The 9,448-nt window shown below is 41.7% G+C and overlaps 1 protein-coding gene across 3 annotated transcripts in view; it reads right to left on the reverse strand.

Moving 5' to 3' along the window:
• The window catches only part of LOC147026914 (interleukin-13 receptor subunit alpha-2-like), a 47,088-nt gene extending 42,482 nt beyond the window's left edge, over positions 1–4,606 (reverse strand). The window contains exons 1-2 of one of the 3 annotated variants that reach the window (XM_085882813.1): positions 4,186–4,606; positions 1–149 (exon numbers count right to left, since the gene is read on the reverse strand). The exon at positions 1–149 is cut by the window's left edge and continues 7 nt beyond it. In XM_085882813.1, coding sequence (XP_085738939.1) covers positions 1–123 — 123 coding nt within the window. In that variant the 5' untranslated portion in view covers positions 124–149; positions 4,186–4,606. The remainder of the gene's footprint in view (positions 150–4,185) is intronic. The other 2 variants (XM_085882811.1, XM_085882815.1) reach the window with 2 other exon arrangements.
• Positions 4,607–9,448: the final 4,842 nt, after the last annotated feature.

Genomic DNA, 9,448 nt, shown 5'->3' on the forward strand with positions numbered 1-9,448 from the left:
CATCTGTGAGCTGTTGGAGGGAAGACTTGGCGACAGGCAGGAAGATAGCAAGATCATATCGAGAGAGAGTAGGGAGAAGACAACAAGTGCGAAGAACCCCAGGAGAGACACTGTCTGCATCATTTTACCATCTAGCAGCGATGATCAACCTGCGAATAGGGAAACAGGTACATAGCAGATCAATTAGGCATGTGGGTACAATACAACAGTTTAAGTATTAGAGTGTGGGCTGCAGAATCGCTCGGTGGTAGTATTCTCTGGGTTGCAATGTGGGTGGAAATAATCCAGCTACAACTGACATCTATAGAGCACCATCAGGAGAGTCGAATGTTGGTGCACACTGTCACTTGGTGCGGAGGATAAGTCAGCCGTCCTGTCTGCAGTGCGGACATAAATGGCCCAGCAGTATCTTTTTTGCGAGAATAGACCAATGTGCTTGCACTCTTGGCAAATTCCAAAATTCCTTTATCTCTTGAACATTTGGTTGACTATTTTGCCTCAAGAGAATATATTTTGGACAATAACAGCTGTGCTAATCCCTTTGGGTTGCTAATTCATCAATAGCAAGAATCAGATGAGATCTGGTGAGACATATCTCCAGAACCTTCTTTTCAGTAACTAGAAAGGCACTTGGTGGAGCGCATAACTTCACCACATAATGCCTGATCCACAAGAACATATCGGGCCCAATAAATTTTTGAAATATTTTGCTATATAACTTTTTTTTAGCCCTATCTCTCAATGGTGAAGAATCATTTTAAAATTAAATAAATCTCGTGTCCAGATCCAGATTCGGATCTTCACCAAAATTGAGCTAATTTGTCATGGTCACACGTCCAACATGTCTTCCAAGTTTCATCTGAAACTGTCCACAACTTTTTGAGATATCTTGTACACAGACAGACAGACAGACAAACAAACAGACAAAATGGGTGAAAACATAACCTCCTTTACCTTCTGTAGCAGAGATAACGAAGCACATTTATATACAAAGTTGCTACAGTGATGTTTGCATAATTAGATGAAAACATGGCGAAGTACTTAATTAATTTCATTTGGTTCTTCCACCATGCTCCTGTTAACAGGATGTCCACGTGCGGTGCATTTCAAAGATATTTACTCCTTATTAATATTGGTGGTCCGTGCCCTACCTGGACCCTTCCTGGCCCGTCTTGCCACTGGTCCGACCACTGCCAAGCACTTCCCTGCCCTATGAGTCAGATGCGTCTGTGATCCACTGTGAAGATCCACTGTGTTGCATCAATTGTCACGAACACATTGAGGAGGACGCACGACTTGCAGTACCTGTCTGTGTTCATGCATCTGTTCTGCTTCCCGTGTTATAAGAGCCTCAAAAAGCAAGACATGAATGGGAAGTTGTCCTGTTTGAGTGGGCACAAGTGCCTCTTATTGGGTTAAACATCTACTGGGCATTCATACGGGACAAGATAGTCACAATTCTGGCCATAAAGAAGGAAATGGAGCAGAGAGGGAATCAGGGTCTCTGGAATCCATTAGCCAGGACTTACCCAACCATACCCTACATAACCGAACCAAATCCTTTTACTTGCAGTTTCCTGTTTTTCTTCTGCTCCTCTCTCTCTCTCTCTCTCTCTCTCTCTCTCTCTCTCTCTCTCTCTCTCTCTCTCTCTCTCTCTCTCTCTCTCTCTCTCTCTTTTTTTTATCTTTGCTTGTTAGCTTTCCAATGCTTGTGTGTCCAAATGTGGCCCGATTGCACCACTTACTACATTGCCATGTTACCATCTGTCCCTTTGCTCTTCCATAAGCTGAGATTTTGTGTACTGTACATAAACTCCAAAGTTTCCACCTACCTCCTCTCCTTTATACCCCTTCTCTCACACCTGTGGAATTCCCTAATTGTGTTTGTCCACTCCCATCATTCCCTCCAGTCTGAGATCGCTGTGGCCAGCTCATTATCATCTTCCAAATATGTCTCAGAAATCTTGTCTTGTCTCGCTAAGCTTTGCTGTTTATTCGTCTCGTGTCTGTCTGCTGCTACTGTCACACTGTCGGTATGCTAATACAAGGAAATACTTGCACAATGAAACTTAGATACAGGAGAAGGTCATTAGGCACACAATGCCTTGACCATATCAACACTCCATCACTCTCACCTCCTACAGGTAGTACTTATTACACAGTAAACCCCAAGTATAAAATGCAGCTATGGAACAGAGCACACAATGGTCTATTCAATTTCCCAATAATACCATATGATCCCTAACATCACAAGCAAAATGGAGATGGGACAGCCGGGTTTGCAAAACCAATGCACAGCATATTCCTTACTGGCACTTCAAAAGACTTTCAGTTTTTAGCTCCTTATGAAACCTTCAGGAATCAAACCCAAGCTTTTCAATATCAAGTTGATCTATCCTGTCGACCATTTTGGCACTCTCCATCAAGCATGAGCATTGATCAATCAATCCCTGTCAAGCTTTGATATTATTGTGGGGCAACTTAGCTAAATATAGCATAACAATTGTGCGTTTTGTGAGGAAAGCACCAAATTTGGCACACTAGTAGCCTATCATATTATGAACAGATTTGGATATTGGGCCATCTCAAAATTTTTGATGGCAGTGGAAAATGGCTGCCACAGCCATCAGCGGCTGAATTTGAGATGGCCCAATATCCAAATCTGTTCATAATATGATAGGCTACTAGTGTTCCAAATTTGGTGCTTTCCTCACAAAATGCACAATTGTTATGCTAAGTTGCCCCACTATTACACCATCTCCCATTTTCCAACCACATTTGAGCTTCCCAACAGCTTTCACAAAATTGTCTTTCAAGCTACCTATTGACTCGCAGAGCGTAAACCGTGCATATGAGAGAATTCACAAAGCTCTTGGAACAATAGACTCACAACGACTAAAAGAAAACCAAGATTTCAAAACTTTTCAACACATGCAACTATAATTTGTATAAAAAGTTTTTTTCTTACTAATCACACCTATTACGATGACGTACTTTGATGACCACAATTATTCCCACCTTCTCGTGGGGTCGGCTGGGTAAGGTTTTTTGGCCCAAGTGTTTCACAAACAGGATGGCCAGGCCTTTAGTTCCAGTGGATATTACAGGAATTCGGAATTTCCTAAACGTGTGCTGGTGATAACTCAGGTGCTTCACATAAATTACAAAGTGGGATCTTTCAAGTACAACGAGTCACACCAACTAATGCGAGCAGACAGTTCCTCCAGCTTCGCACCTTTCCGACGGATGGCGCTCATATTGATGTCTCATCCGACATGTCAAACACCAGGGTAACAGGTGATCGCTGGGATGAGATTCTATCCCAGGCTAGTCAGTTCAAGGGTGAGTTCCGAGAACATTTTGAAAACCACTCTCAGTTCCCCCAACTTTGTGAATATGTGACGCACTCACTTTTGCTCTGCATGGCAGTTCCCTTTTGTTGGCAATCAAATATTTTGCGACCACATTTGTCGAATAATTTCCAACGGTGGTTTAAAAATGGCAGCAACTTTCCTTTCTGGCCTGTAGCGTCAATTGGAAAAACGTGGTTTATCCTGAATTGAACACCCAAAGTATAATCACTCCCAAAAAGGTGTATATACTGAAATAAATGTGATAAATACAGTATTTGTTCATTCTGAATTCCCTTTATTGAAACTTCAGTATGACTATGTGAGGAAACCCATAAAACTTTCTCTGGAATTCACCACAATTCCTCCTTAAATCAGTAAACTTTGTGTGAGTGAGGAATCTGACCTTATCCAATTATAGACCAGCACAGACCGCCACTATATTTTGTGAACACATACTGGTGTATTTTATTATTGTTATATGGTCGACTTTTCCCAGCATCTTATTCCACATGGCTGTTCATGGAAGAACAAACTGAACGGAGACTTTAATTATCCTCTCGTTGAAGTGATAAACCATAGTTTAGTTCAGATTTTTGTCCATTAGGACAGCCGGCTTAACATCCTTTTTCCGAGACAGCGAGCTATTTGATGCCACAAACCCTGCCCACGCAGTACCATCAATTAAGCAATTTGAGTATGATGGATAAGTATATCTCAGTACAAGATCACTGAATTGAACATCTTAAGATCTTTCCTCCCCAGACCCAGCCAACTCGCACCAGAAAATTTTTTTTATGACGTGTCGAAAGGCATCGGATACATCGACACTAACCTGATATGCGCCGCAGGGTGCTGGAGGTCCACGATGAAACAACCAGTGCAGAAAGAATGTGATTAATGGTCCTTGTTGTGAAGCGGGCAGTAAAGCACCCTTGGTAACCCAAGCATCCGATCACCGCCTCCCCACCCCTCCTACACCTCCACTGCTATTTGTTGTGTGGGAGGCTCGGTCTGATGACTAGGTTTACCAGAAACTCAAAAACCACGAATTTCCTTCTTTTAAAAATACATAACGGACCGAGGACACAATCCGAGAATGACGTGAGGTGGGGGGACGTGGGGGTACGGGTTCCTGAGGTTAAAGATTCAATGGAACCACTGTTCCAGGTTTGTATTGTACAGGTGTCTCAGGAATGTGAACGGTCTATCCCTTCCAAAAATAAGATCATCAACCATGAGAGTTACTTTTGTGGGAATAATATTTTTTACCATTAATATTATTATCAACATTATTAATATTATGATTATTACAATAAAATGGTGGACTGACAATATAATTGATGATAATTTTCTTATAATATTACAACAATGCTGCAAAATGTGTACATTGTACAATATTGGTGATACATGCTATAGATAAATCAAGTATTCATATCAACATCAATTAAGTATTCATAACAGGAATAAATCAAAGTATATTAATAAAAATAAATCAAAGCATGAGGTAATGAAACGTGCAGTAATTTATTGCCTAAAGTTGAGGCACCTCCACACAGTTACAAAAACAGACAAGGGGAAAGATAAAACAAAAGAAAAATCTTTCCTTTAGTCTGGCACTTATCTTCTTCCAGAGATGATCCTTTTTGGACCTGGCGTCGTCGAAGCCGCGTAGTCACTGTGCGGGAAACGGCACCCGGAAATGGTGGCAAGCTGCTCTCTGGGCGGGAAACGTACGTGAGGTATTCGTGTGGTGGTATTCAACGCCAGTGCTCAGAAACTGCCGTGCAGCTTCTTTTCATGTTCGAACTTGCTGACCGTTCCTCTCTTGCACCAGGTCCATTCACCATGCTTTTCTTCCCTCCTTAGAAACATACACACTTTATGACTCAGCTAAACAGTCAATGGCTAGCGTTTTGCTCCAGCACACGAACAAATTCACCTCAGCACGAACACAAGAATCGTGCAGCCTTCTTCACCGTGTCGAGGGGAAGCCAGCAAGCTGGATCCTTTTTCCACCAATCGCATACCTCACACAACTCTCCTCTCCCCCGAACCTTCTGACATCACGCCCATCCATCATCCACCTCAGGAGCATGGTTTGCTAGTTGTCATTCCTGGAGGCGAGGTTTTTGCCTTCTTGGAACGTTCGGCTTGGTTGTTGTTTTAAGGACGTGATTCCTTTTTATCTTGTAAATAGAAAAACGTAAGAAAAGGTCACATTGGGCAATCGCACACTGGGAGAAATTATCCTTAAACCCTACATAAATTAACACTGCACTGCTCCCCGTGCAGTGACATGTAACAACTTAAGTTGACCATTTCCTGACATAAATTGCATCGACATGTCTCTTGCTCATCCACAGACCATGCGACTCCACATGTAACCAAACAAAACATAAATATCGAACTAAAGATCCCTTATGTGTTGAGTGTAACTCACCAGGGTATTTTCCATATCTGCAACAATATATCTATGGTGGAAATGTTGGGAAAATTTTGCACCCATACCAGGAATCAATCACAGGTCCTCTGTTAAATCATACAAGTGCTCTGCCATCTGAGCTATCTGGGCAATCCACAGGCTAAGCACACAATTCTCCCACATTTAGAGATGCCACTCTCTTTCCACCACTGCTTCCAGGACACTCATTGCCAACTGCAGGAGCAGACAGCCTGTCCACAAGAGGGTCTCCCCCCTCTCCATTATGTCTGATTGCCTGTTCATTAATAAATAAATATGTGTATATATGTATATATATATATATATATATATATATATATATATATATATTGTTATGTTTGTGGGGTAGATGGAGGAATTTCATAGAAAAGTTAGGATTGTATGGAGTAGTTTGGTTCCTGGACGTGTCGGAGACATTTCGATGTAACTTAAGTTGGGAAATTGTCAGCTTAACTGTTACATGTCACCACATGGGGGGTGGTGCTGTGTTAAATAAGGTAGGGTTAATGGATAATTTCCCCCAGGATGTGATTGCCCCGTGACCTTTTCCAAGACCGGTGATAAAAAGGAATTCATGTTCTTAAAACAACAACAACCAAGCAAGACTTTTCGGAGTAGGGGAGAACCCTACCTTCAGCAATGACAACGAGCAAACCATGCCCCTTGAGTGGATGATCCATGGGCGTGACATCAGAGGGAAGTATAGAGTTAGAATGAGATTCTTGCATTGCATAATTGCAGGAGAAGGAGCGGGACAGAAGCGAGTGAGCCAGGATCAGCAGTTGGAAGAGAATGGCATGGCTTCCCCTCAACACGGTGAAGAAGGCTGCATGATCCTTATGTTCGTACTGAGGCGATTTTACCTCACGTGATTGGGCAAGACGCTGTCCATTGACTGTTGCCTGGGTCGTATTTATGCCTCGAAGCTTCGTATTGCGCCATCGGGGAAGAAGACGGTGCCATTCTGCTGAGGAGTGGCGTCGGCAAGTGCGATCGATGAAAGAAGCTGCACGGCAGTTTTTGAGCCCCGGTGTTGAGAATCACCACCCGAATTGCCTCCTGCACTTTTCCCGTCCAGAGAGCAGCCGGGCACCATTTTGGGCACATTTTTACGTGCAGTGAGGACACGGTTTGGTGAACAGCAACATTCAGAAACCCATCGCTGGGCAAGGACCTAAGTGCTGGGAAAAAGGGAGGATTTTTCTTTGATTCATTCAGTCCTTTTGTCTGAATTAAAGTTTGTGTGGAGGTGCCTCAAAATTAAATTTTGTTTACCTCAGGTTCCTTTTTTATTATAACACTTTGAATTGTTACCATTGTAAATATTTCATTTATTTTCATTAAACCCCCGTATTTAAGTTTCTCGTCTTGTCTATTTGTCATGGGTTCAAGTATAAAACCTCTGTGCTGTGCTTCAGTCTGCTGTGTGCCTTCGCTGCCCTTCCTTCCCACGCACTCTATAATCTCCAAGGATCACGTGCTCACCTCCAAACGAGAAACCCATTTGGCGATCCGTCCATGAAGGGGCTAAACCCCAAGGGCACGACAATATATATCTGTGCAGTCTCTGTCCTGTCCTGTGCTGTCACTGAACGACTCACTCAAATTTTGTGAAATTGTACCAAACTTTTGGGATGCTTCTACCTCTCCTGTGTGAATGTCTTATGGGTATTTTGTTTTAAATTTTTTTGAAAAAAAACTTTTGGAATTTTTTTTTTTTTTTAAGTTGAATCTTCAACTTAAATTGGTTATAAAAATGTAACATCACGAATATTACAAATTGATTTGGAAAATAAATGTTTCAATCCTGATTAGTGTAAATCAGGACAACACGGCAACTCGTGTACTTATCTCAGTTAAAACAAGCCTGTTTCTTTAGCGACGTGAAGTGAGCTGTTTTGAATTACGTGGAGGTGAGGGGTTTTTTGTAACATGGCGGTCAGGTTGCAGTGAAGTGTTTTTCATTAAGTTGTGGTGAGGTGTTTTTAACAACGTGGTGGTGAGTTGGTTGTAATAATGTGGTGATGAGGTGTTTTGAATTATTAGGTAGTGAGGTGTTTTTAATAACGTGGTGGTGAGGTGGTTGTAATAATGTGGGGATGAGGTGTTTTGAATTATTAGGTAGTGAGGTGTTTTTAATAATGTGTTAGTGAGGTGTTTTTAATAATGTGGTGGTGAGGTGGTTTTAATAATGTGGTGGTGAGGTGGTTTTAATAATGTGGTGGTGAGTTGGTTTTAATAATGTGGTGGTGAGGTGTTTTTAATAATGTGATGGTGAGGTGGTTTTAATAATGTGGTGGTGAGGTGGTTTTAATAATGTGGTGGTGAGTTGGTTTTAATAATGTGGTGGTGAGGTGTTTTTAATAATGTGATGGTGAGGTCGTTTTAATAATGTTGGGATGAGGTGTTTTTAATAATGTCGTTGTGAGTTGGTTGTAATAATGTGGTGATGAGGTGTTTTGAATTATTTGGTAGTGAGGTGTTTTTAATAATGTGGTGGTGAGGTGGTTTTAATAATGTGGTGGTGAGGTGGTTTAATAATGTGGTGGTGAGGTGGTTTTAATAACGTGGTGGTGAGGTGTTTTTAATAATGTGGTGGTGAGGTGGTTTTAATAATGTGATGGTGAGGTGGTTTAATAATGTGGCGGTGAGGTAGTTTTAATAACGTGGTGGTGAGTTGGTTGTAATAATGTGGTGATGAGGTGTTTTGAATTATTAGATGGTGAGGTGTTTTTAATAATGTGGTGGTGAGGTGGTTTTAATAAAGTGGTGATGAGGTGGTTTTAATAATGTGGTGGTGAGGTGTTTTTAATAATGTGATGGTGAGGTGGTTTTAATAATGTTGGGATGAGGTGTTTTTAATAATGTAGTGGTGAGTTGGTTGTAATAATGTGGTGATGAGGTGTTTTGAATTATTTGGTCGTGAGGTGGTTTTAATAATGTGGTGGTGAGGTGTTTTTAATAATGTGGTGGTGAGGTGTTTTTAATAATGTGATGGTGAGGTGGTTTAATAATGTGTTGGTGAGGTGTTTTGAATTATTTGGTGGTGAGGTGGTTTTAATAATGTGGTGGTGAGGTGGTTTTAATAATGTGGTGGTGAGGTGGCTTTAATAATGTGGTGGTGAGGTGGTTAATAATGTGGTGGTGAGGTGGTTTTAATAATGTGGTGGTGAGGTGGTTTTAATAATGTAGTGGTGAGGTGGTTTTAATAACGTGGTGGTGAGGTGGTTTTTATGACGTGGTGGTGAGGTGGTTTTAATGACGTGGTGGTGAGGTGGTTTTAATAATGTGGTGGTGAGGTGGTTTTAAAAACGTGGTGGTGAGGTGGTTTTAATGACGTGGTGGTGAGATGGTTTTAATGACGTGGTGGTGAGGTGGTTTTAATAACGTGGTGGTGAGGTGGTTTTAAAAACGTGGTGGTGAGGTGGTTTTAATGACGTGGTGGTGAGATGGTTTTAAAAACGTGGTGGTGAGGTGGTTTTAATGACGTGGTGGTGAGGTGGTTTTAATGACGTGGTGGTGAGATGGTTTTAAAAACGTGGTGGTGAGGTGGTTTTAATGACGTGGTGGTGAGGTGGTTTTAATAACGTGGTGGTGTTTGTCCCATTGTAGTGACATGTGGGGACGTGAGCGT

The sequence above is a fragment of the Eptatretus burgeri genome, chromosome 5 (genome assembly GCF_056783735.1).
Source record: "Eptatretus burgeri isolate ZD-2024b chromosome 5, Ebu_testis_v1, whole genome shotgun sequence".
NCBI lineage: Eukaryota > Metazoa > Chordata > Myxini > Myxiniformes > Myxinidae > Eptatretus > Eptatretus burgeri.